We start from the raw sequence: 27,892 nt of genomic DNA on the forward strand, positions 1-27,892 counted from the left end.
TATACCAGGTCGCACAAGTAGGCATCCAGGCGGGTCTTGAATATCTCCAGAGAAGGAGACTCCACAACCTCCCTGGGCAGCCTGTTCCAGTGCTCCGTCACCCTCACCATAAAGAAGTTCTTGCGCACATTTGTGCAGAACTTCCTATGCTCCAGCTTCTGGCCATTTCCCCTTGTCCTGTCTCCACATACCGCTGAAAACAGTCTGGCCTCGCCACTCTGCCCCCCACACCTCAGATATTTATAGACCTGGATCAGGTCCCCTCTCAGTCTTCTTTCTCAAGGCTAAACAGACCCAGCTCACTCAGCCTTTCCTCATAGGAGAGATGCTCCAGGCCCTTCACCATCTTTGTGGCCCTCCACTGGATTCTTTCCAAGAGGTCTCTGTCTTTTTTGTGCTGGGGAGCCCAGAACTGGACACAGTACTCCAGATGAGGCCTTACCAGGGCAGAGTAGAGGGGGAGGATCACCTCCCTCTACCTGCTGGCCACGCTCTTTTTAATGCACCCCAGAATGCCATTGGCCCATTTGGCCACAAGGGCACACTGCTGGCTCATGGTCAACTTGTTGTCCACAAGGACACCCAGGTCCCTCTCCGTAGAGCTCCTCTCCAGCAGATCAGCCCCCAACCTGTACCAGTGCATGCGATTATTCCTCCCCAGATGCAAGACTCTACACTTGCTTTTGTTAAACCTCATCTGACCCAGCATCAGTTACCACAGATGAAAGGGAAGTATAGAAAAAGGTCAAAAGGGTGGTAAAACCACAGCAGCAACTGTCTTCACTAGCTGCTCATGGGAGCTTATCCAGTCCTAGGCTGAGGCTATTTACTTATGCTTTGTCTCTTTGGGACTGTGAGGTAGAAATCTCTTCAGTTTAGAGAAGTGGAAAGGCTGTTAGATGAAACCAGACTTCTGCTCTGCCAAAGTTCTCTTTTGTTATCACTGGCATTGGCAACAACATTTTGGTCTGGTAACTGCAAAGAGACGATGATAATTGCCCTGTCCTCGTTATTCCTTATGCCATTTCTGGACCCAGCTGGTACTAAGGAAAATTCTACTGTAGTTTTCTCACTGCTCTCAATCACACAATGAGTGAACAGTGTAAATCCTGGACTTTTTCATGGTCAACTGAAACCCACAGGCATATGAAAAATACAACAATAATGTAAGAAGAACCTACACTTTTATTTCAGAGTTACTTGACTAAAGATGTCTCCAAAATCTACTTGTTCTGAAGGCCATAAAATACATGGCCAATGATATTTTCTGATTTTCTGATTTTAACACCTGACCTGGTTTTGGCTGGGACAACTTTCTTCCTCGCAGCTGGTACAGTGCTGTGTTCTGAACATGGGATGAAAAGAATGTTGATAGCACAGCGATGTATAAGTTGTTGCTGAGCAATGCTTACACAGAGCCAGGGACGTTTCAGCTTCTGATGCTGCCCTGCCAGCAAGGAGCTGGGATATGGAAGGACCCGGGAGGGAATGCAGCCAGGACAGCTGACCCAGGCTGCCCAAAGGGATGTCCTGTACCAGACGCTGAACTACAAAACTGGGGGAGCTGATGTGGGGGCTGTTCAGGGACTGGCTGGGTATCAGTCAGTGTGTGGTGAGCAGTTGCACTGTGTATCATTGATTTGTGTATTCTTTTTGATTATCATTATTATTTTCTCTTCTTTTTCTGTCCCATTAAACTATCTTTATCTCAAACAATGGGTTTTACTTAATTTCCAATTCCCTCCCTTATTTCACTGAGGGAGAGTGAGCTGTGTGATGCTGAGCTTCCAGCCAGGTTAAACCACAATGGTACCAGATGACTTCCACGTGTTTTTAAAAAACATAGGAGCTCATAAATCTTCTATGTAGAATTTGAAGTAATAATGATTATTAAAAAAACCAAACACAGTAGTTAAATGTGGAGACAAAATATTACTGGAGGGAAACAAAACAGTCTGTCTGGACAAAGCAGAGCTGCCTACAGCCCTGGTTCATTTGTAGTGACAGGGGAGGCTGCAGCTGAATCACGTCCTGTGAGACATGTGCTGCACTGCTTAGAGCTCGGAGCAAAGCTCCCTGTGCCTCTTCCTGCACTTGCAGTGGGCCCAAGCATTTGCAAAACTATGAGAAGCATTGTGGGAACTGGAGATTCTCCAGAGATTTGCAGAGTTGAGGAGCAAGATGAAGAGGGTGAGTGAAGCAGCAATGAATGGAGAGAAATCCCTAGTAGCTGGGCAAGCAGAGAGAGAACCATGCAGTGTCTAGGCAAAAGAGCACCAGTGGAAAGGGAGGAATGGACTTAGCAGAATTGCAGATCTGGTGCACAGCTGGAAGGCATTTGTAAGCTTTCTGCAATTCTTACAATGCATTTCTGCTCTGCTGCCTATTAATTTCTGCTTGTCTGATCTGGCTTGTGTGTGGTGAATGTAAATGAGACCAGTGGCTTGCTAGGGTCTCTATCAGATGCCAAAACAAATGTGTGCTTCATGACGAATAATTACACTGGCTTGCATCTGTGGAACTGTTGCTGTTGTATTCAGTCAGATGTGAGCATTTGATGCTGCAAGCTCTTAGAACCATTAACATTTTAATATTTGCTATTAACAAACACAAACCCACACTGAAGGATAGAAAAATAAGAACAGTCAAAATGAATTTGTTAAGAATATTCCAAGATAGAGAATGAACCTGCAGAAGTGTTTGATAGGCAACTTTTTCGTTTCTAATTTGATTTAACCCATCACTTGAGGACTGAAATGCAGAAAGTCTCCACCCAGCAGAGAAACTCATACAGGACAGAAAAGAGGAAGCTCTATTTCACAACTAGCCTGGTTTCCCCTGGGAGATGTGTGATGGTAAACAGGCAGAACAGTGTCTTTATTACAGGTTAAAATTTATGAAAACTTGGATTTCCTTTGCATGTGGGCAGCTTTGCAACTATTTACCAGGGAAGGAAGGAAGGAAGAAGATGAAATTTGGTGCATGCTGAGATTTCACATACGTTAGCCAGCTATGTCCAGGTGCCTCCTCCAGAACCCCTTCCAGTTTCCAAAATAAAGATGGGAAATGGGAGCTGACCAGCACTCCAGAGGATCTGGTTCCTTAACTATATTTAAGGATATTGATTAATTAATCAAATTCTTTTTTCAGATGGCTGCATTTGGGAAGACAGACAAAATATTACATAAGAAGGGAAGTAAAAAAAAACGCTGACTGGGAGTCACAAGTGAGATCAATTTCTCTCTTCATCTGTTTGAATTGAACTGCTAATTCTTTCCATTAGGTAAAGCATTTATTTTTTCCAATCTAACACCAACTGGCTCTTCTTGCCATCAGCAGAGCATTTTTCATTTGAGTAGGGAATTTTCGTAGCTGGATGAAAGGACAGATTGGGCTTCGATCTTCATAAACTTAGGTGCAGCTTGAGTTCAATACTGCAAATCACAAGTCCTACACAACTGTCACTGCTGGTTGTGTCAGGAGGGATAAGAGGTGCTCATTTCTTTTACAGTCATTCCTACAGAAGAAGCAGAGATAAGACTGGAGGATACTATAGGACAGCCTTACTGAGGGAGCCACACTTAATGTTCAGACCCCACTGGAATTGAGGAGGATTTTGAGGGTTTTCAAAGCCCCCCACAGGCATGGGCAGTGTCAGAGCTCTACCTGAGCAATCCCAATGGCACATTTACTTTGGCTCCCAGCAAGTGTGGGAAGAGTTTTGGAGTGGCAATAGATCCTCATCAATGAGAGGGAGTTCTGTCAAGTCCTGACTTCTGCCTCTGGCTGCCATCCTTCCTCCCCTGCACTGCCTCCCCCAACTGTCCACAGGAACAACCTTGGGATGCCTCTGCCTTTCAGAAAATCTTGCTACTGCTTCTTGCATCAAGGTCATCCACCAGGTAACTTTGCTCAAACTTCTGAATACCACATTTCCCAAAAGCAAGAAGCATTTTCTGTTTCCAGAGCAGGCTCTTTGGAGCCAGAAATTTGACAACAAAAGAAATCTATTGATTGCAAAAACTACCCCTGCTGTTGCCCCTGTGATAGGAAAACCCCAGACACCCGGAAGGAGGAAATTTTCAACAAGAAGCCCAGCCTACAGCAGTGGTCAGATTCCAAGCAGTGTCACCTGGCCATAAAACTGGACTGTCCTGTAGTCTCAGCTGTAGCCTGCTGCACCCCTACCTCTCTCCTCAGGATCAGTGAAGAGCTCTGTATGTCCTGTGTGGGAAGCAGTAGCGCTGTCACAGCCATCACCATGTAAGAAATGGTTGGTTTCTTGTAGCTCATCAGTAATACCACAGATGTGGGGAACTTTTATAGATCAGGCAAGCATTTGGAAGGAGGACTTTACTCCTTTTAAGCACTCCGGTAGACAGCAGCATTGATTTAAAACAGTACCAACATTATTCCATGCTTTGCTGAACAATAGGGAGGTTTCAAACTAGTTTCTTCCTCATGCTTGTATTTCAGTGCCATTTCACTACGTATCATACATTTAAAATAAACTTCATATTCAGTGATGACTGATAATGCATGTCTTATATTTTTGCAGCATTTAATAAAACAAAACTTAGAAGGAAACTGAGAAGCTTTCATCTGCTTGCTCTTTTGTATGTTTTAGGAAGGCAGTGTTTAATAATAAGCACAGGATTCCTTCTTCTGAGTTTGAAGGGACAAACAATCCCTGGTATATGCATGCAGCAGGTCTGGGAGTGTCATTAGAACTGTCTACGAAAAGAAAGATATCTGGAGTTGTAAGAATTCTGATGATATTTCCATTAAAATCAAAGCCAAATATTTCAGTGCTCCCTGTGCAGGATGAGATCCTTATCATTTCAATAGCAATTCATTTTATTCCAAAAAAGAAGTTTCTTTAATTCCACTTAAGCTCTGTTCTCATTTAATAAGTGGGTTGCAAACTGAATTATGTAGATTTAAACATGGTCCTTTTGAGGGAAAGAACTGAAAATTTCCCCAAGGGTTGATTTGTCCTAGCGTTTACCAGCTGTGACTTCCTGCCTTTCAGATGTGTCATATGGCAGTTTCCTATTAATATATAACAAAATGGTAATCTGTCCTTCTGAGGTAGCACATAGTGCTTGGATAACGTTTACAAATGGTTTAAAAGGAGAACACATCAGGTCTTGCAAGGTGGGGTGGTAAAATATGCCACATACAACCAGATAGCTGCACAAACTTGTCTGCAAATTTGACTGCAGCTGTGGCATGGTGTCAGTGGTGATCTGACATCCAGGTCATTTCAGTACTCTGCTTTCTTAAAGAGAACTGGTTGTTTTTCAGCTACTCACACTGGCTCCTGGACAGAGTGTTTATGCCTGTCTTTGGAAACAGAGATGCTTGTGTTCAAAGCAGATTTCCTGTTTTAGGAAGAAATCTTTCCCCTTCACCCTTTCCTAAATTCCTATTTCGAAGTACTCTCTATAGCCAGCATAAGTTGTCTCTAAGTAGCAAGCATTACACCGGAATGCTTTCTTGTTTAATAGCATTAAGCTTTATCAATGTGAACTGCATTCCAAATGCATATGGCTGTCTAGAACCTTCAGCAGTCATTATGAATAACAGGAGGATAAAGGCAGTTATTTGAGAGGAAATCCCCCCATGAAGACAAAAGAGGTTTCGGCTAAATTGCCAGCATGCAGGGGGCAGTGCAAACTTTCCTAAGGTGACACTTCATTCTTACTCTACCACAGTGTCAAAATAACTCCAAAGAAGCAAAGGATATGTGTTAGTGTAGCTGAGATTAGAAGCTGGGCTGTCCTTCCCAGACTCCAAACAGAAAGAGATCAGTGTTCAGACTGTACTGAATGACCGCCACGTGTGTGGGAGTTAGAAGTTTTCCTTGTTAAAAATGAAGTGTACTCCTCGTGGGTCAGCTTCTGAGTTGCTGATGCTCTGCTTGTTGAGCGTGTCAGCTAGGCCCTCAGGTCCACAGAGAAAAACACCTATTCTGGAACTGTTAAGAAAATGGAAACATGGTCAGGAACTAGACATAGAGTACCTGGATGTTCATGTAAATCAATCTTATGTTCTCTAGCAGCAAATATTTTTTCTCGGCTACAGAAAATAAAGCAGAACAGCTTTATAAAGCAAACTTTATAAAGTTTGTCCTTTAAAACTTATCAGCCCTTCAAACTTGCGAGACATTTACTGCCACTTCTAAACCAGGTGGCAAGTTAAATCTCAGCTCAGCAGAAGTCAGTGAAGACAGTTGTATTGACTTCACTGGAATTAGTGAAGTAAAGCCTCAAAGAGTTTATGGCAAAAAGTTGTAAAAGGAACAAATCAGTTTTTTTTTCCTGCTAAGTTCAGATGCTCAGCTAAAGGTCATCTGTACTCAGGTGTTGCTTTTTGTTTTGGTTTAGTTTTTCTTGAGGTACAAGGTGTTATTTTAGAAGTATTTAGAAGTTGAGTGACATTCCTATCTACTTCAACTTGAAAGATGGGATATATTTTTCCTAAAACATCTGCTAGTAATTAGACACTGCATCAAGTGTCTCACCACATACGGATGATCTTTTTTTTGAATTGGCTGAAACCAGATCAGAAAATACTTGGAGACTGTTATTAAAATATTATCAACATTATAATTATTATTATGGCAGTTAAATAGAGGACATTCATGGACACTATCAATTGGTACAAGATTACCCTGGATGCTGCCTCGCAATGGTTTTGAACTCATTTTCCCAGTTAGGTCTTCCATACAATGTTTTCTGTTTAAGACCTGTAATCACATCCTTCTCCTCTTCATGATGCATTACAAAATGAGTAGCCTGTGAGAAATGAAAGACAAAGCATAGTGTCATGACATATGCACCAAATTATTTGCATTCCAAGAACATTCCTGTAGAATTTATGGTATTTGAAAAGGAAAATTAACACAAGTAAAGTTCTGACCAGCAGTGTCCATCTCTCTCTTTCCCCCAGTCTGGGTTATCTCAAGAACTGAACACTTTGAACACATAACAATTATGTTCCTTTTGCAATGAACTGTTTTAGTCCTGTAAGAACTGCAAAATAAAGCTGCAAATTAAAACAACTCTTTCCCTTTCCTTACAGTAATACAACTCCTGTGACCTTAATGCAATTCTGCCAATTTGATCTCTGGAAGGTCTGATCCATATGAGGACGTTTTGTCTACTGTCTCTATGTAAATTTCACCTAGAATCATCTAAGTAGATGCAGGAGGAAATAGAAGACAGTTTTAGGGCTAAAGTTGAGCCCTTGCTGAGTTCTAAAGCCAAAAAACTTAGAACTTTCTCCAAAAGCAAGAACTGCATGACTTTTCTTCTTTCCTTCATGTTTTTTTCACTGTATGTGTGAGGTAACTTCCTACCTTACTGCTACTCTATCCCTATAGTTGAGCTACAGCACTTAGACACACAGTGAATTTTTCAAAGGCGAGATATAACTGAAATAAAGCACCACTAAAAGTAACAGAGTGAGCACCTTTCCTTACTGAATCACATTCTCTACTGAGTCATGGAAGAGCTGTTCCTTCATCACTCTTCTCCAACCTATAGTCATGGGATCAGATGAAGAACTCATGAATGTTCTGAAACAAATAAGCTGCCATCACTCAAATTTTTTGCATTAGTTTCCCCAAAATGGCATTAACTTTTCTGTAAGCAGTAATGGCTATCTTAGATACGCTTGCAGGTTGAGCTGAGGTTGATGCTGTAAGGAAATACTGCTTCCCAGCATGCACAGCCAGAGTGAAAAAAAAGGAGAAAGTCAGTGCACATCAGCAGCCAATCTCATGTAAGCTCTAGTGAGTAATAATTATCTGCACTTAAAACCCCTGAGAGCCATGTGGAAGCCCGGAATAATGACCATATGAACATTTATCAAAACATAACACACTTTCTAACATCAGCCTCGGAGCACAAGGTGGTGACATTTTCCACAGTGATATTACCTGAGTTTCATCCCAGCCAGTAAGGTAGATGTTATAGCTGAGAAACTCTGCATTATTCCTCTCCTGCATTTGAGTCTCCAGAGACTGCAAGAGGTCAGCAAACCATTCAAAGGCATGAGTGTCCCTGCAAAGCCAGTAAAAATAGATCTGGAAGAGAGAAGAGAGAACTGTCAGGGGACATAGGCACTGAGGTTTCTGAGTTTCTATTAGCTGACTAAAGAAGGACTGTAGAGTTCTTGAAGATATTGCTCTGACCAATTCAGTAAATGGGTAGGCTGGTGCTGAAGCTATTCAGGATTTTGGATAGTGGGAGGGTTGTGAAGCAGAACAAGGAAATATCTTTTTTTCTCTCTTCTGCTGGTGGGTCACATTTGTAGTTGGGGATGCTTTCACCAGTTTTATCCCTGTGAAAGTTTGTTAGGACATAAAATAATGACTTTGGTAGACTCCATCTCTCATCTGCTAGCAGGGAAGGTAAATTTAAGCAAGTAGCAAAACCAGTTCTGTCCACTGAATACAAACGTAACTGCAGTGTGACCCCACACCTCTGCACAGGGACTTTCCAGGGAGGTAAGAGGAGGATGCTAGCATTGTGCTTCCACTGACTCAGAGTTACTCTCTCTGTTCTTAGGGAAGGTATACAATGTTTGCACGAGCTGTAGTTAGTGCCTGTGAATTAACAGCATGTCTTGTGTTTCTTGCACGGCTTGAATGGCACTTCCCACACAGGTGGAAATCCCCAGAACTACAGCAAGGATTTGGGTGTTGGATTTTGCTCCTAGGGTATTTCTTTCTGTCTCTCTCTTTTATTTTTGCAGTTTTGATCTTCCAGCTTCCATGATCACTTTTCTGGGATTGATTGTTTTGATTTTGACCGTTGGTCCTCCAACAACTAAATGGGTTCTGGGAAATCTCTGTGACAAAGAGGGCACATACCTTCTTAAGTTTTAGGTTGGTTGCATCGTGGCAGTATTTGTACCAGACAGACTTGAGCACCGATGCGAATGGCGTTACTCCTATCCCAGCTCCAACCAGCATAACAGTTTCATAACTGAACACGTCCTCACTGGCAGTTCCAAAGGGGCCATCTACAGCTATCCTGAAATCAAAAGTACATTCAAGAAATAGATAGTGAATATTTATTAGCATCATTTAAAACAACAACAGAAAGGTAAGGTATTTGCCTGTTGCACCAGAAAGAATAAGGAAAGGTGGAATTGGTAGAGGAGGGAACTGACTTAGACAAAGCAGTCTAAGACCAACATCCATGACAGAAGTTGTTAAGGATTGTATCACAGATGCCACCAATTGGGTTCAACAAAATTTCAACTGCCCTAGATTTTGGTTGACTTTATAATGCTTGACTCTGTACATACTTGGGCAACTTCCATGCTTCCTGGAATTCCTGCTTATCACATCCACAGGCATTGAACAAGCCCTCTGTCCAGTCCCCAACAATACGGACATGAATGCTGAAGTAATCCTCTTCTGGGGCAGAGGTTAATGTGAACGGATGCCATTCCAGTTTAGACACTGCTGGACATTTGACAAAAATGTATTGCCCGACCTCCATCTTGAAACCCTTCTTCATCATCTGGAGCTCAATTGTCTTGAAGGGATGAATCACCACCTACAGTAAGAGGGACAAGGGAAAATAAAGGCAGAAGTAAAAGGGTATCTTCCCTGTTCACTGGTTACATCTACATTTTTCATTGCTAGCATTGCCCTCTCCTACAAGAGCAGGAAAAGCAGGTGAAATGTTCCCAGCAGAACAGGGAGTGAGGAGCAATGCCTGACAGCCAAGTGAAAGACTGCAGAAGATGCTAAATTTTTGGCTAAGGTACTTTTTTGCACCATGATTGTGGTCACTCCAAAAGGGACAGATCAGAGTGGGGACTATTCAGGCTGGAGAAGAGGAGACTGAGAGGGGATCTTACCAGTGCTTATAAATATCTAAAGGGTGGGTGTCAAGAAGATGGGGCTAGGCTCTTTTTGGTGGTGCCCTGTGACATGACTGCCCAGACAGGCTGTGGAGTCTGGAAATACCAAAAAACCACCTGAATGCTTTCCTGAACAACCTACTTTAGGAAACCTGCTTTGGCAGGGCAAGTGGGCTACGTGATCTCTGGAGGTCCCTTGCAACCTTGACAATTCTGTGATTCTGTGCCAGGGAATGTGGAATATTTACATTGCTAAAATCTATGTAGCAGATATGTAGAAAATTAATTTCTCTTCTCCACAATTCAGTATTGTACTTAGCTAACTTTTCCTCCCTGCTCTCCTTTGGAGACAGGCTTAGAAACAACTACACTTGGATGTTAGAGAGTAGTACTTTCTTTACCTGTTAGAAACCATGACTTTCTTGAGATGTCTTTAGTTGTGAAAACACTGTTGACATGTAGGAACCGCTGGCTTTGCTGCACCATCTAGAAAAACTGCTAGTGTTTAGCCCAGAGTTAAGCATAGCAGCAACACATACCTTTGTGATAACAACCTTCTGCTGTGATCTCCAAAACCGCACCAACCTCTCACAGAGGTACAAAAACATGGGACCTACTACCCATTTCCATGTCTGTTAACAGAATAAAATGGGAAGCTAAATTACAAAGATGGCAACTGAGATTACACTGAATTCTGGAAACACTATAAACAGATATTAAATTCAAGTTACATGTTATTTATGAACCAGAGTAAAAAACAGTTAAAATACATGACACCTTCAAACTGAGTTCTGTTCAGAAGGGGAATTTCTTTCTTTGATGAGAATTGTATTTGCATTTTTAGTTGTTACTATAGGTGTGGCACGGTAATTTCCTATGAATGATTTTGTCTCTGCCTAAGTCTGGACATTAATTTTCTGTTAATGATCATCAGGCTATTAATAATGTGAAACTATTATGTAGATTATAGCACTTTTTGGAACCCCTATGACTACAAAATACACTTTGGTAAACAGTCCTCAGATTTACTCATCTGTTTTGCCTGTTAGTTGTGCTGTTGTTATGAGGCACTGGAAGTGGGTTGTGTGTAGTCCACTTTGGGTTATAATCCATTATGTGGAAATCTTGCTTAATGTAAACAAAACTACTTCGTACAGCAAGTTTATATACTATTTAACAAAAAGAGTAAACAGTAATTTTTTTGTACTGGATTTTTTCTTACCATAGGAGGATTCCCTGCAAACTGGGGGACTGGGCAAGCTCCTTTCTTTCCCCAGTCAGTGAAGTTCTTAGAGCATACCTCTGGAATATGTTCAGCCAGACTCAAAGCTGTCTGTCCCCGCACAATGCGCCTGAAAAAATGCAAAACACTAAGGGAGTAAGATGGGAATTAAGGAATATCTGTCGCTTACTGTTATTCTATGTATTCTTTTTCTGTGTGGTTATGGACTCCTGCAGTGCTAGTGCACCTTTTGATACCTCTGTATGGCTCTGATCTATCCAAAACATTGTAGGGAGAAATACCAACTATGAGATCAAGTGAGGAACTGTGAGGTAAATTTATTATCACTTCCAGAGTGTAATTACAATAGGAAAACTCAATTCTTTTCAAAACAATCCTACTTTTTCCTTCAATAAGAAAAACAAAACATGGAGTGGGCTCAATAATCAGTTTCCTATTGATCACTGCAGCAATGATTTCTGTTATTTTTCTTAAAAATCGAGGAGAGCCTTTTCCGAAGAACATTATTCCTTTGGTAATTTCTCTCTCTTTACAACTGTAGAGTAGACCTTTAGTAGGTGTGAATGGACACAGGTTCCTCTAGCTCAAAGGAGCTATGCTGGCTAAACAAGCTGATGTTATGATAATCTAGACTCAACATTCCAATTTGAGCTTTGCTTGTTTTGTTTCATTCATTTATTTTACTATAGAGAAGCCTGATTGCTCCAGTTCAGCAGAACTGATGCTGGAAAAAGAATTCAGTTTTGAGAAGTAAAAGTATATTTTGATTGTGTTCACTATTTCCTGCACATGTGTGAAGTTCTACCAACCTCAGGGTCACATTAGAGCCCCCCATATGATGGTATTAATAGGTTAATGACTTTCCATAGAAATGGTCTGATTCTGATCAGACTGTTTGGTTTTATGCCAATATAACTGTTGATATTTTCTTCCCATGACTTCTCTTTCTGCTTTTCAAGCTCAATTTCCTTAAACTTGAATGCGTTTCTAACATTTCAAAGAAACTAGGTATCTAAGTCATATGTATGCCTAGGTTTAAGTGACAGATGTATCATTATTAGAATGCCTGTGTGCAATCTTGAAAGTTAAAAGATTTCACTGCTTATAGATATTACTAATGAACCTCTTCCTCATTAAGGGTTTGACTAACATCCTGCCTAAAAAATAAAGGGAAGAAATGTCACTGTCCCAGGAGCATCATGAGTTGCAATTTTCAGGAACAACATCAGCTGCAATTCACTTCCCCAACAGTGACAAGGGCTTTATCTGAGCTGACCTTGGAGTGATTTACAGGAATGGGAGGAGCCCATTTTCTGCCTGTTTTGTGCCACTCCTTTTCTTAAGGGCTAGTGGTTTCCACCCTGCCCTACACTCCATTCGAAGTCTGACAAGCCAGTAGCCCACATAAGGAAAGGCAAAGACTTATTTTCACTTACTACACACTGCAGATGATCTTCCAAGATTGCAATTAAGCCTTCAGCCTTCTATATATAGCCTTCTAATTTCTTCTTTTTCTGTTAAAAATTTTACTTTAATTTGCAAAGCAGAGTGATCTGAATCTCTGTACTCCTTCCTCTTTACATTTACTATTGATGGGAAGGTCAGGATTTCTATCTGTGATATGTAACAAATAACATCTAAAAAGTACTATAACAGCTTGCATCAGACAAGAATCTGCCCTCTTCATTCCATTAACTATGTGTTCTTCAGTTTTCTACATATTCGTATGTATTTATATACATTTGACACAGCCTTCTCTCTCTTGAGATAAAATGACATCTATGTGTCTTTCAAACACGTTGATAGTGTCAGATCATACTTCTGTATTCATCTCCTCCCAAAGCAGTGTCTGACAATTACATGGATCCCCACTGCTGCCTAAACGTTTCAGTACTATATTAAAATGGTGAAGGTATAGTCATCATTGAAGGAACAAAAAGTTCACTTTTATGAAATATATGCTACTCACTGACTGTTAGAAAAAGCAATGTTTGCTTTCTAATAGCATTGTGTAGTAACTACTGAAAAGTTTAGACGTTTTGTCAGTAGTTGTATGATATTTTCAGAGGAAACAAATGCCATTTGTTCTTCTCCTTCAATTTTTGCTCTAACATTCTTCTTGTTTCAGAAGTCAAAATGGACAAACATGCTGGTGGTGATTCTCATCTGCCTTCTATTTCTGTTCTTCCTGCTGTAGTCTCATTTCTGTCTTTTTTTTTTTTTTATGGTGCTACTGGCCTAAGAGGAAGTGTTGTTGAATAGTCATTATTATTGGGCATTTTTAAGAGACTTTCTAATGCTCTGAATCCTCAACTAATTTTAACACCTAGAATTTCATTTTAAATGGATAGCACAATATATCTATGAACTATGAAATGTGCCTTGGATACTTAAGCATTCTTTTCATGCATCAGTTCTGTAGTTTTATAAAATGAAACTGAAGTTCCATTTTGGAAGGCCAACAGAACTGACTTCCTGGTGGGGTATGTTACAGACAGCCTAACCGGGATGAAGAGATGGATGAAGCATCCCATGAGCAGCTGGCAGAAGTAACACAATCAGTAACCCTTCTTCTCATGGGGGACTTCAACTTCCTTGACATATGCTGGAAATATAATACAGCATAAAGCAGTATAGGAGGTTTCTGGAGTGTGTGAAAGACAACTTTGTGATGCAGCTGGTAAGAGAGCCTACCAGGGAAGGAGCCCCGCTAGACCTGCTGTTCACAGAGAAGGACTGGTGGCAGATGTGGAGGTCAGGAGCTATCTTGGACAGATTCACCACTAAAAGGTAGAATTCTCAATTCTTGGTGATGTCAGCAGGGGGGCCAGCAAAAACCTTGGACTTTCAGGAAGGTTTGAATTGTTCAGGAGACTGGCAGGGAGGATCCCTTGGGATTCAGACCTAAAGGGGAAAGGTGTCCAGGAAGGCCGGTTGCACCTCAATAAGGAATTCTTAGAGCCACAGGAGCAGGCTGTCCCCCTGTGCTGTCAGATGAGTCAGCAGGAAAGAAGACCAGTGTGGATGACCAGGGAGCTTTCTCGGAGGCCCCAGGAGGAAAAAGAGTTTACCTCCTGTGGAAGAAGGGATGAACAACTCTGGGAAAGTACAAAGAATTTGCTAGGATATGCAGGAAAAAAAATTAGAAAGACAGAAGCCCAGCTTGCACTGAACATGGCCACTGTAGCAAAAGAGGATAAAGAACTTTTTTTACAAATATTATTAACTAAAGAGGAGAACTAAAGAGAATATCCATCTTTTACTGAAACATGACCTCTGAGGGTAAGGAAAAGGCTGATGTTCTCAATGCCTTCTTTACATCTGTCTTTAACAGTCAGACAAGCGATCCTTGGGGTACTTTACCTCCAGACTTGGAAATCTGGGATAGGGAGCAGAATAAACTCCCCACAATTCAGGTGGAGACAGTTAGAGACCTTTAACTCAACCTAGACTGCCACAAATCCATGGGGCTGGATGGAATCTACTCGAGGGTGCTGAGGGACCTGGTGGAGGTTATTGTCAAGATGCTTTCTACCATCTATCAGCACTCCTGGTCAACAAAAGAGGTCCCAGAGGACAAGAGGCTTGCCAACGTGACTCTCATCTACAAGAAAGATCATAAGGAGGATCTGGGGAACTACAGGCTTGTCAGCCTGACCTCAGTGCCAGGAAAGGAGGTGGAACAGATCATCTTGAATGAGATCACACAGTAAGTGCGGGACAACCAGGGGATCAGGCCCAGTCAGCATGGATCCACAAAAAGCAGGTCCTGCTTGACCAACTTGATCACCTTCTTTGACTGGATGACCTTCTGGTGGATGAGGGAAAGGCTGTTGAAGACTTGGATTCTGTCTCCCACAGAATCATCCTAGGGAAGCTGTCAGCCTGTGACTTGGACAGTTACACTCTTTGCTGGGTAAAAAACTAGCTGGGTGGCTGGGTCCTGAGAGTGGTGGTGAATGGAGTCAAATCCAGCTCGTGGCCAGTCATGAGTGGTGAGTATTGGGCCCTGTCTTCTTCAGTATCTTTACTGATGAGGCAATTGGGTACACCTTCACTAAGTTTGCAGAAGACAACAAGGTGGAGGGAATTGTTGATCTGCCTGAGGGTAGGAAGGCCTTTCAGAGGGATCTGGACAGGCTGGACAGATGGGCTGAAGCCAATGGATGAAGTTCACCAAGACCAAGGGCTAGGTCCTGCATTTTGGCCACAACAACAACCTCAGACAACATTACAGGTTTGGGGCAGATTGGCTAGAAGACTACATGGAAGAAATGGACCTGGGGGTGTTGGTCAACATTAAGTTGAACATGAGCCATTGGTGTGCCCAGGTGGCCAAGAAGGCAAAATGCATCCTGGCTTGTATCAGAAATAGTACAGTCAGCAGGAGCCAGGAAGTGAGCATCCCCCTGTACTCAGCTCTGGTAAGGCTGCAACTTGAGTACTGTTTTCAGTTTTGGGCCCTTCACTACAAGAAAGGCATCAAGGCCCTGGAGTGTGTCCGGAGCAGGGCAACAAAGATGGTGAGGCATCTGGAACATAAGTCTTATGAAGAGTGGCTAAAAGAACTGGGATTGTTCAGTCTGGAGAAGAGGAGGCTTAGGGGAGACCTTATTGCTCTCTACAGCTATCTGAAAGGAGGTTATGGCAAGGTGGGGAGCAGCCTCTTCTAGCTAACAGAGATAGGAATAAAGGTAATTGCCTTAAGTTGCATCAGGGGAGGTTCAGGTTTCATATTAGGAAAAATTACTTCTCTGAAAGGGTGGTCAGGCATTAGAACACGTGTGTGTGATGCAATTCCTTTTAGGTTTCAGTGATCAATTAAGAATTAGAAACAGGCACTTTGAAAAAAATATTTTGAATTTACATATCATAAGAAATTGATTATCAGTGAGCTTAAGCATGCCTGAGTCTCATACAGTCTCATGCGTGTGAATAATTGCTGTATGTATCTGAGGGCCCGTTGGCCTCATAGCCTGTAATGGCACATCATTACCTTCAGAAGTAACTGCTCCTTAGTGACTTAAGTCTCTATATGCTTCTATGAGCAGAAAGTTTGAAGCCAGAACAGAGTAGTGATCATGTATTGTATGGTAAGTGCAAATACTCACCCAGCACCATGGATGACAAGGCCAATAAAGAAGATGACAAATAGATGGTGAGTGTACCAAAACACTTCAAAATATGACCTTCGGATGATTTTGGTGGATGATGTGATGATTAATATGAGGGCCAGCGTGATGATAACACCGGTGAGACCAGCCAAGTACGTGAAAGCCACATACAAGCCCCCCACAGGATTCTGTGAAATAATTGCACATGTTGGTCAAAGTAAGGGGTTGCATCAAAGCTAAGGCATCAGTCTTATCTCACTTGCCAGATCCTGCACCCAGTTGCAAATCTTTAGGTTATTCTCTGTGAATTTGCCAACAATGCTTTGAAAACACACTCCAATTTTGTTGCACTGCAGATCTACTCCTGCTAGAGAAAATAAGAATAGAAACAAAGGGTTTTATACCTATCTGCACACCAAGGACTATTTCTTATTCTGCTACTGCTCAGCAATATGTGTGTGGGAAAAATGAACATTTCTGCATAGCTCTCTTGCTAAAGCTGAAGTCCCACATCCATATTTAGGGAGCTAAATTAAAGCTCTTATTTTTAGTGGTGCTGGGCAGTTGTGGATCTCCCAGCTTACAAGAAAATCAGATTCTCTGGGCTTCTGAGAAATGGAGAGGTTTCTTTTTCTTTTTTCTTTTTTCTTTTTTCTTTTCTTTTCTTTTTTTTAAATCCTGAGCTTAGGGAACCCAATTTCAAATGTTTTTCTCAATTTCTGTCTACCTTTCTGTGGGAATGTCTGCCTTAGTTAAAAGATTTCTTTTACGGGGCATTTTTTTTTTACACTATGTTTTAAAGCTACTTTGAAATCCTCACGTAAAAAAGCTTGAGGTATTACCAAAAATCAGCAACACTATTATTGATCACTACAGGAGAATGAATTACAAAAGGCTTTCCTGCAGAATGGTTCAAAGACAAATTATGCACTCCAGCAATAGGCAGCCTTCTGAGATACTCTTAGGTAATCATCTAGATGAATGTAATAATGATTCTTCACAGCTGGATGCCACTTACCGGAACAGTTTCTCTGTAAAAGTTGATATAGCTTTCATTTGGGCTATCACCAAGTCTAGAAAGCATAGCTGCCAATGTTCCTTCCTCTTCAACACGTGCATGCACGCTCCACTCTACATTGAATAAGTGTGCAATGGTGTGAATTGCTAGGAAAGAGAAAAAAAAGAAATAATTAGGGATAAGTACAGAGTAAATGCTTCCTGTTTTGGGGTAACATTTGGGTAAGTTTTGTAGCATTTCTCAACAGCAGCTTAGAACCTTTGCCACTCCCATGACAATTTCAGATCACCAATGAGTGTTAATTCTTTCATAATTTCTTTTATTTGTTTCAAATGTGCCAGCTAAGAAATAAGCCTAAAGAGAAATTTTAGCCAGACTATTTGGTTCTCAAGCCATTGCCAAATACCTTTTATTAATCCTTGTCATGAATGTTACTAGCAGTGAAAGAGAAAAGCATCCTTTCTTATTCGTCTTTTGCTATCAGTTTCAGAATAATACTTAAAATGTTTCAAGCCTTGATGCACTCTGACTCATTTAAGTTAATAAAATCACCTCTCTTCCTGTATCCTTAAGAACTTGGATCTCATTTGGATTTTACGTAACATGAACAGGAAAGCAATAACCAAAGAAACATTTGAGTACCAACCAGTATGAAGGGCGATCATCCATGCCACCATTTTGTGAAAGGTGAGGTTCCTGTCCAGTTGCCGTCTTACACGAGTAGAGCAGCACTTTGAGTTTGAGGAAAAAAATATTTGCAGACTACTTGTGATTCCTACACACACTTATTTAAATCAGAGAAAAAAATGGAGGCCCTGAGCACAAGAATTGGTGATGCTGCTGGTAAAGAATTAGAATTCCTAAATATAAACAAAAATATATTACTCCATACCTCAAAATATGATAATAACATGTTGTATTTTAATATGTCTAATCAAAACAAAGTGTATGACAATGAGAAAGCAAAATAACATAAAGTATGACAAAAATATATATCTTATCTGTGTTAAATTTAAATTAGATGCTGTAAATGGAGGGAATAATCATACTCTGCCATGCCTGGAGAGGTTGACTGTTTTAGACAGAGTCTTGTATTGCCACATAGCAACAGGACCCTGCTGCGGTTCACACTCCAAGCATCCAAGTTTGGGTGCTTTCACTCCAAACACACCAGTCACTTATGGTTCTAAGTGATTCCTTTCCCAGAACTCTGGGCATACTTGGCAGACACTCACTTGCGACTTGTCAGTGGAATTACCCAAAGAGAAACAAGAATAAAAAAGTCTCTACTAATACAAGCTGAAGAACGGCTCTTAGGAAAACAGAATATTTTCATTAACTATTATGACAGGTGCCTGAGATGTCCCATCTAAATTACAGTCTCTATTATAGTCAGCAGGAGTTTTCCTATAAATTCATGTTCTGTAAAGCTAGCATTTGCTGTCTCCACACAGAAGAAAGTGTAGTTATTCTGTGTTGTGTCCTTATATTGCTTTTGCTGACTGACAAAAAACAGAAGTTACTAAGCAAGCTAAAACATGTATGCATGAGAGTCATATAGGTGTTTTACACAACCAATTGAGAGAGCAAAATAATCATCCAAGTGCTTGCTGAACATTAACTTTGTAGATGGTATGGTAAAGTATCTTCCCAGTTAACAGGGTGGATCACTTCATCCCAGACATTCAGAGCGAAACAGAAGGGATAATAGAACACCAGAAGAATTAAGCATCCAAGCAATAGCAAAATGCTGCAGTTAGGTTCAGTGGTGAACCTCATTAACAACAGCAATGAATATAGAATAAAGGGGCATGCAAAAACATAACTATTAATGATAAATAAATAGCTTTGTAGTGCATGATTTCTGGGTGGCAGGATGTAAAGGGCGGGAGTTTCCAGCACACTGCTATTGAGCAATTGGTTTGAACAATTTCCCCTCTCCCTAACCTCAATGGCATTGCTGTTGGAAAGGCCACTACCCTTTCAATATATTACATGACATTTAAAAATCCTGATTTTCTTAAGAGATCCTCACAGGTCTTGCTTCCAGAGCATAGTTAATTAGACTGAAAAGCAGAACAAGCATAAGCAGCTGTACTGCTGCACCAAGGCTGCCACAGTCCCAGCACTATCCCTGGCACATTGGACTTGGCATGTTTTGCTTAAGATAATTACCTCCTTCCTGAGGTATAGCCTTATTGCAACAAGCAATTGAAGTTAAACAAAGTCCAGCTGCCTAACAGTCCTATTTTATGTCCCTTCCTCGTGTCCTCGCACACCCTCAAAGCCTTTAGCTTCCTCATACAGCCAGACAGTGAGCTGCAGGCAGGCACCAAAACCATGCAGCTCTCCACATGATTCTCACTTGTAAACTGAAGAGGAGATGAGCAGTTAGGGACAAGCAGCATTAAGACCCAGCTGGAATAAAATTCTCAGCCCTTGGAATCATATTTTAGCATTACTGTAATGTCTCTGCAAATGTCTTCAGTTCTTTCATTGCTTTGAGCTCAGAAGACCTCTTCCCAACCTGCTTTCAGCTTGACGCCTGTGAGATCTATTTCAAATCTCATGAAGACCTAGTATGATCAAGATCTCATCAGTGTTTTCCAGCTGTATTCATCTAACAACACAAAATCTTACTAAATTTATGTTCATTATTAACTTCTGCAGCTTGGGGAGCCAGCTGTCATTGTGGCATATACTATTTGATCTTCCTCAAAGCAGAGGAAGAACAACTTTAGCCCTACATTTTTACTTACTATTCTTTTTCTTTCACCCACATGGAGACAGCGTGTCTGCTTTTACCACTTCCCAGAATCTGAAGGGGTATAGAACAAGATAGAAAGTCTGGTCTAGATATTTCCAAGTTTATATTTCTTAGTGCTATGCCTAAAAAAGGCCAGAGCACTTTGGATGGCATTGGAAATATAATTTAGGAGCAGAGACAGCACACGTTCATCCACAATGACTGCCAGAGTATATGTATTAGATGAGTATATAGCCTGGGTTGTGTCTGATTGTTTTCTGGTGGCTTTATATCCCACTCTCCTCTGCTATGAAGGACTCTTGAAACTGCACGTATTGTACGATTGCTTGTTCTTTTGCTCTGCTTTTTCCACCCTCATAAACAGTCTTGTCTGCGTGAAAGAATTTCTGATAGATTTACAGATGAAAACCATGTTCTGTGAACTAGTGTTGTTGACTGCGTATATGCTAAAGATGATAGAAAGAAAGGAGTAATCATATATTTGGAAGGAAAGTTTATGAGCTTGAGGAAAATATTATTCCACTGAGGTGTGGTGTGGCAGCATACTGGTCTTTGATAGGAATGGAGTGACTGTGATGCAGATAGAAATGAGGCAACAGGATGAATAGAAAAAAATACAAGAAGTGCTAGGGTCCCCTTAGCTGACAAGGTACATCCATTTTGTATTAACAAGGTCTTTGCAACTTACAGTTTCTTTTGGAAGCCTAATCATCGTAGCTGACTTTTTTTTAAGATGCCTGGATAAAATTATTTTGGTTTTTTTTTTTTTCTTTTTTTTTTTTTCCCCTGCATTGTTTCTGTTGTAATAGACAGCAATCTACATTTCAGCAGTGTGACAAAGTCAATGCTTTGGAGGAAACCACTCCAGATATCACCTAGAATCAATCGTCCTTTTCTTAGTTCCTTGGTACTGGGCAGTTGGGAGCTAGAAATGGTCAAAAGGCTGGTGAACTGTCTCATCCTGAGATGGACATGGAATGCAAAAAAGGAAGAATGTAGTTTATGAACTTGTTGAAAAAGTCCCTTTCTAAAAGTCTGTGAAAGCATGTATTTGCTGTAAGAGCTGAATATGCAAGCAAGGAGATACAGGCTAATTTATCCCACTATAAATGGGTATTGTATCATTGATAGACTAGGCAAATATGCCTCTGCATCTGAGACAGCATGATGTTCAGGAGACAAAAAAAAAGAGGAAGGCTAAGTCAAGGCTAAATATCTCAATAGAGCTCTAGGCTTACCACTGGCATATAGACCTCAGTCTTGCTCAGAGCAAAACCCTGAGCTTATCTACTTCTTCAAAGAAGAACATCCCAAAACTATGGTATATTTGGGGAACTTGGACGAAGATTCTTGGTGTACTTGCAAAGCTACTTGGGTTATTATTTGTCATAAATTTTGAAATTCTTTTTTCATCTTACCGCACTAGATCCTCTAAGGAAGGAGAGCAAGTTTCGACATACTGGCAGCAGAATCAGCATGCAGTTGAAATTCAGACATGCTGCAGGAGCTCTTGCCAGAGCCAAGGCACGCTGAAATTGGAGAGGTGCTATTATTAAATTAATTACCTAAGACATTATCTAGGAGACAGATAAGCATAGATTTTATATGTGATTATGACACAACAATTCATGAGCATGAGATTTAGAGTTAGTTAATAATGTTTGGAGGTCAGAGCAGCCATGCTCCAGCCTAGTTAGGGGCACAAATGCAGAAAGAAAAAATTCTTCCAGATAAGCTACCTTCTATTTACAGTTTTGAAATAACACAGCAGTATGAAAAGCTCCCTGTCACATTTGGCAGTTAGTAGCCAAGTGCAGATGCAAGTTTAAGCTAGCAGCATTTTCCTTCCCAACATTTGAAGAAAATTTCCCTGCTGCTATTTCAGTTGGCTGAATTAGGGTAGACAGAAGGACAGCTTAAGAGGGAAGTGGTTTAGTGTTCAGAAAAGCAATGGGACTGGATCCAGAATTCTTCACAAATGCAGGTTAGTCTTTCTTGCAGCTAGCACCAATATCAAAGAAGCTTTGTCATGCTCATAAAGCTCATCTCAGTTTCAGAAGGTTAGTGCCTAGGACTCTAGCTTCAAACTGTCCCTTGTGTGTGCATCTCTGTAAAAAGAATCCAGGGAAATTCATTGCCTCATCTTTTAGGAATATGTTCCCTTGATAGCCATATAAACTGTTCGAAAAACAAATGGAAGGGAAAATGATTGCATCATAGTTCCAGAAGCAATACTTTATTCATCTCCTCCTTAATAAAGTAGCCACCATGCATATTCACTTTAATTACCATGAGCACAATTGTTACCTGGAAACATCTTTAGAATGAGATCTCTCTATTTTGCTACCAGCTTTCTATTCAGAAGCTCTGGATAACTATGTGCATTCAGTTATCCGTTTGATTTTTAACTCCTTCTTGAACCTGTTGCTCCAGCAAACTAATCCTGTTTCAATCAAATAAAACTAGGAAAAATGCTGCATGTGCACTCTGTGCCAAGATAATGTATGTTTTGTACTTACGCCAAGGAGTACTCTGGTGTAGAAGAAATTTTGTGGGAGATCATATGCAAGATAGAACCACCAAAAGAGGAAGATGTTTAACCCCAGCCACACAAGCTGAAAGAAGAATGAAGAGGAAACTTTGAACTCTGTTGTTAAAGATCATTCACGTGAATTTGCACAGCACAGAAAATGGCCAATGAGATCTTTGTGTTTCTATTTGTATAGACAGTTGTGCTGAGTATGAAGGGTTCAGCAGGGAGAATATATATATATATTCTGGTAGAAATTAGCTTTGAGGTGTATAGAAATGGCAATAAACCCAAATATAGATATTGGCAGCTGAAAATTTTGTATAGTTCTAAGAATTTAGACATGATTATATAAGGACTGTGATGTTACATTTATCTAGTTAAGTCTGTGAGGTTAATTAAATCTCCAAACATCATTAAAAGTTAAGGCCTCTTCAAAATGGCACTTCCTCAGATGTATTAACCTTTGTATGAGGAACACTTAATTGCTGTGCAACAGCACTAAGAAGCTTGAGATCTAAATATAGATTGCCTTAATTACACCAGAGGCCAGACCATAACGTTTTCTATTGTGTAGGAGGCTCTAAATGTCTGAAATCAGTCAGCAAGAAATATTCAGTGCAGGCACTTAGGTAGAGTTTAGACTATCCAAAATCGGGCTTTTTCTTAGCTATACTGCAGTACTCTCTCACAGTGTGTATCCTACAGTGCAGATTTCTTCAGGAAGAGAGGAGTTATTAGCCCTTCTCAAAACTATTGAAGGTAGCCCACCTGGCTGCAGAAATTATAATGAATTTGGCCACTTGCCCATCAAATCAGCTGTTGGCTGATTTCACATACTGTGTTATGTGGTACAATCTGTATCAATGCACCTCTATTCCAAATAGATTAACCAGGATGTAAAAACAGAGAAAAGAAACTCCAAGAACTGGGAGAAAACTCAGTCTATGGCTGTAAGTTAAGGATACCAGAAACTCTGACTTGACAGTAGCTCAACCCTCTTAACCCAGATTTTTGCTGGTCCTTTGGCCCAAATTGACACTGTAAAAACCTGGGATTAGTTTGGCATTTGAAGACATCTTACCTGTATGGAATTAGTCTGGGAAAGTGAAGGGATTTCCATCAGTATAAGGGAGTATATAAGGAATCCCCAAATCCTTATTATAAAATTAATCTCAAGATCAAATGCTCACGCATTTAAAGCGAGTGTGTGCCACATCCATGTACAGTAGCCTCACAAAATGCCCATCTGTGATGGACTCTCACACACTCTCACTCTTCAGTTCTTGGTGTTGACCCATTCAGAACATGGACCCTTTGAAAAACACTGTGACATCCTCCGCCAACTGGAGCTGGGTGGCAAATTTAGCTGCCACCCATACTCTTTAGTTAGAGCCAGTGGAGGGAGTGTGTGCTGGCATTAAGGCTGCTAGGTGTCTGCTTTGTTGGAGCAAACCAACATAACTCGTGTCTGTTTCTATCAGGCGTGGGACAGCCCTGTATAGTAATGCTGTAGTGGATAGTGAAGAATGCTTTGCTAAGGATTTTAGTGAATAGTACTTACATACTAACCCCACTTTGCAGAAATCCCTTAAATGATGTTACTTTTCTATTACATGTATTATATTGTAATATAAACATACGTATATACTTGAGCATGACATTGCAGTGATGTGAAAAAAAGAGAAATTTGAAATACTAACTTCTGCCTGAGTTTTCTCCCATAAGGACTGCCTTGTCTTACTGTTTATCTTGATGAAACGAGAGTGAGATTTTTAGTACTTTTAAATCTTCCTTGGAATAATTTAACATATTTTGACAGCCACTCCATGCAAACTATATTCAAAATGGATTCAAATGCTAGTTTGCCCTAATGAAGAATTCATGACTTTCTGCTCTAAATTCTGGAATCTGACTCTAATGCTAGTTTTCTATCCTCGAGACATATCCAACATGCTCTCAGTTGCATCTACTTCTGTTTACAAAAATGCAAGAAAACCTTGTTGTTGTGATTGCTTTCTATTTTGAAGTTCAATAGTTAACAATGAGCTGCAGTGTTATTTCTTTTCCTTAATTCATCGTTGCATCTAAAAATAGCAGGTACTTAAATTTATTTCTATCCAAGAAAACAGCTAACACACGACCATGAAACCTACAGCAATGCATGTACCAGGGAGAGCTCCTTAAAAATCATGTTCTTGAACTGCGTCACTGCACTTGCTGCCCTAGCTTCAGAATAATCAAACACATAATTCGCTGACACAAAGAGATCTGCTTATTAAAATGCTCTGTAGAACTTTTTACTGTACACAAATCACAATAAAAAATGGTACTTACAACGACAAAGATGGACAGTCCTTCATTCTCTACCCAGTTACCCATGTTTGCCCGAGATGAGAGTGCACAACAGCCCCGTTCTTTCTGGGACAGTGTCTATGTCTTCTCTCATAAGGAAGTGAGAGCAGAAGCTTACAGCAACCTGTTTCCTTTCTCATTCATTTAGGAAATAAATTAACCATTGAATCATACCCATAGTTGAATTTCAAACATGTTTCTACCAACTTTTTATAACTCACACATATAAAAATGATTGATATAAACCATCTCTTCCTCAAGATCCAGAGTTTGGATAAAATAAATACCAAACTGATGAGGCTTTCTACTGAAAAATGTATTGCTACTCCGTATAACTTTCAATGCAAAATTGTAATACACAATTCACAGAAGAATTATCTCATCCCTGGCTTTGTCTTTTTTTTATCATCTCAGGTCAGAAATGCCATTACCAGATCCCTTTCAACAAACAGTCACTAAAATGATTTATCTTTTGATCATTCAAGGTTCACAGAAGCCTCCAAATATAATCAAAAGCTCTTCTTTTTTGGGACACATATGGAAACTGAAACATTTCCTCTCCACTTGGGTTAACAGGGAGGACACATGCCATTTGATTGTCTGGGTTTTTTTTTCCATTTTTTTGTACTTTCACACAGTTCCAGCCCTGGGAATACTGTCACTATGAAAAAAAAAAAAAAAAAAAAAAAAAAAAACAAAGAAAGAAAGAAAGAAAAAAAGATAATGATTTTGCTTCTGTGATTGTAGAGAAGAATACGGAAAACTGTCCGTGTATATTTTGTAGCTTACAAGCCCATCAGACATTTATTCCAAAAGTATTCTTTCTTTAAAAAGCAATACCTTTGAAGGACTTCAATGATTTCTGAATGTTTTGCCTCTGTGGTCTCACAGTTCCCAAATCCACAATAAAGAGCATAAAATGAAAAGTGGTCAGGGAAGGCAAAGTGTCTGTTCTGATCCGTGGATGTCCATTCTAGATGTGAAGACTAGCCAGCTCCCTCCACCCAGAAATAGCAGTACTCTTCCTGTCTTTTCTTCCAAGCAAGTGTGCGAAGCCAGGATGCTCTGAGTTTCAACAGCCTTGACTTGCCTAGCAGTTCCTCAGACACAAGAGCCACCGAAACATGGACTCACTGCCTTAGAAAGCTTATGGAAGGCCATAAACCCCAAAGGGGCAAGGCTTAGATCAGTCACAACTGTCAAAGTTTGACACTCTCTTAACAGCAAGATAGCGGCAATGAAGCAGAATATATTTTAGCTGCTCTCAGCCAAGCATTTATCAAATACCCATAGCTTATCTCACCACCTGAGCTCAAGGCGTAGAGGTCTTGAATAATTCCAGAGCTGGTGGATGCTGTAGCACACTGGTATTTGGAAGGTTTGACATTTATTTGAAAATTAACAGAACAACATTTAGCATGGTTTCTGTATGTAACAGGTGTGGCTAGAGCTGGTATCAAAACCACCCACACATCACCCTCAATTTAATTCTGAAAATGTGAAATATCACTGGTGTAATATCCCAGAGATGTATATGTTTCATGCTTTGGTCTAGTTAAAAAAAAAAAAACAACAGCATCATATACAAGAAAAGGCAATGTTGGCAGCTGTGTATTAACAATTATGTAGGAGTGTGTTAAACTGAAGTATGAAAAACTGAAACACTTTTTTCTTACTCTGTTTCTAAAACGTCTGTCACGCTAGCTGATTACTGCACACTGTTTTTCTTCTTTGTAGTGAATGGTTCAGTGAACAGTGGCCCTTTCTCTGGGTGACAGCCCTGAAAAAGTACTCAGATCTCAGGATTCTTCACTTCCTCACAGTAATTTTATGCCAGTTGTTCTAGTTCCTCTGTTGATCTGTGAAATAGAACTCTGTATATTTCTGTACAAATTTAAATAACATAGGACTGAGTGCTCCACACCTGCCTACTAAAAGGGCCATGTAAAATTCTGCATGCATAGACTCCCAAAGAGAGAGGTAAAGAAAAGAAAATGAAAGAGACCCAGTTCCTGCATTGCTGCCAATATGCTAGGACAAGGCTGCTGAGCTCTCTCCCACATAGCCAGTGAGACACACTGACTAGCCTCTTTTATTTTGTAGGTCGAAATACTTATTTTGAATCCTTTGCGTCCTGTGTCTCTCGACTTTCTCTCAATCCTACACCAAAGAGGAAAAAGCAGACAAGAATCTCCTAAGACTTCTTACATGGAGGGCAAAGCCTCATCCTTAACTTTATATCTGTTCTCAAAAAGCATCATCTATGGAGTTTTCTCTGCTATGGTACACACCAGACCTGCTTTCACATCCAGTCTCAGGCTGTCACTGTACTGACCTGCCTTCACTCATGGGAATAAGTTAGTATGAAACCCCTGCCTTTCCTATTTTGTTTACAAGATAAATTATCCCATGCTGAGGCCAGGGCCTGGGGCCCATCCAACCTGGCCTTGAGCACCTCCAGCAATGGGGCACCACAACTTCTCTGAGCAGCTGTGCCAGCTCCTCACCTCCCACATAGTGAAAAATTCCTTCCTAATATCTAATCTAAATCTCCCTTATTTTAGTTTAAAACCATGATCACGTTAAGCTGGCAGTAGTTTCCAGGCAAAGGCTGACGCAAGCAGAAAGTGAGGCTAGCATAACTCCCTACGCATAAAACCTGAGGCCAAAATAACCCAGCTTTGCGCGGGTCTGCAGGAGATATAGCCCAGCCTGTAGCCATCTAACAGAATGCCAGGCTTTATGACCCGCTGGGCACTTTTTTCCTGCGCTCTTATCGCGCGTTCAGCCCAGCACCGGCACACCGAGCAAGTGGAGGCCCGCGGGAGCCTTCAGGCAGCGGGCAACGACGGCTCGGCACCGCCACCCGGCGGGCAGCCCGCGCCCCTCAGGCCCCGCCGGAGGTGGAGCAGCCCCTTCCCGCCCCTTGCCAACACCCTCCTTCAGAATTCCACCCTCCTGCTTCTCCCCAGTCTGCGGT

The 27,892-nt window shown here is 40.8% G+C and overlaps 1 protein-coding gene across 2 annotated transcripts; it reads right to left on the minus strand.

Moving 5' to 3' along the window:
- Positions 1-1,167: 1,167 nt before the first annotated feature.
- Positions 1,168-27,743, minus strand: CYBB (cytochrome b-245 beta chain). Of its 2 annotated transcripts, none has more exons than XM_090123900.1 (13): positions 25,753-27,743; positions 22,547-22,642; positions 21,446-21,556; positions 17,907-17,991; positions 17,261-17,406; positions 16,240-16,430; positions 11,108-11,237; positions 10,425-10,517; positions 9,322-9,575; positions 8,882-9,044; positions 7,946-8,092; positions 6,676-6,800; positions 1,168-5,980 (listed from the first exon to the last, which is right to left on the minus strand). In XM_090123900.1, exons 3-13 carry the CDS (start codon positions 21,503-21,505, stop codon positions 5,854-5,856), a joined length of 1,521 nt encoding a protein of 506 aa, XP_089980026.1. In that variant the 5' UTR covers positions 21,506-21,556; positions 22,547-22,642; positions 25,753-27,743; the 3' UTR covers positions 1,168-5,853. The 2 variants fall into 2 exon arrangements, with proteins under 2 accessions (XP_089980026.1, XP_031450426.1); XM_031594566.2 differs by lacking the exon at positions 25,753-27,743 and adding an exon at positions 24,895-25,484.
- Between the last annotated feature and the right edge of the window lie 149 nt (positions 27,744-27,892).

This window comes from Phasianus colchicus, chromosome 1 (assembly GCF_987193195.1).
Source record: "Phasianus colchicus chromosome 1, bPhaCol1.hap1.1, whole genome shotgun sequence".
Lineage (NCBI taxonomy): Eukaryota > Metazoa > Chordata > Aves > Galliformes > Phasianidae > Phasianus > Phasianus colchicus.

Excerpts from the sequence above, each read along its gene's own strand:
- CYBB (XM_031594566.2), bottom strand. The coding sequence starts at position 24,939 with ATGGGTAACTGGGTAGAGAATGAAGGACTGTCCATCTTTGTCGTT. Across the intron at positions 11,238-16,239 it reads CTTGTCATCCATGGTGCTGG|GCGCATTGTGCGGGGACAGA; the intron begins GTGAGTATTTGC and ends GCATTTTTTCAG. Across the intron at positions 8,093-8,881 it reads CCAACCTAAAACTTAAGAAG|ATCTATTTTTACTGGCTTTG; the intron begins GTATGTGCCCTC and ends TCTCTCTTCCAG.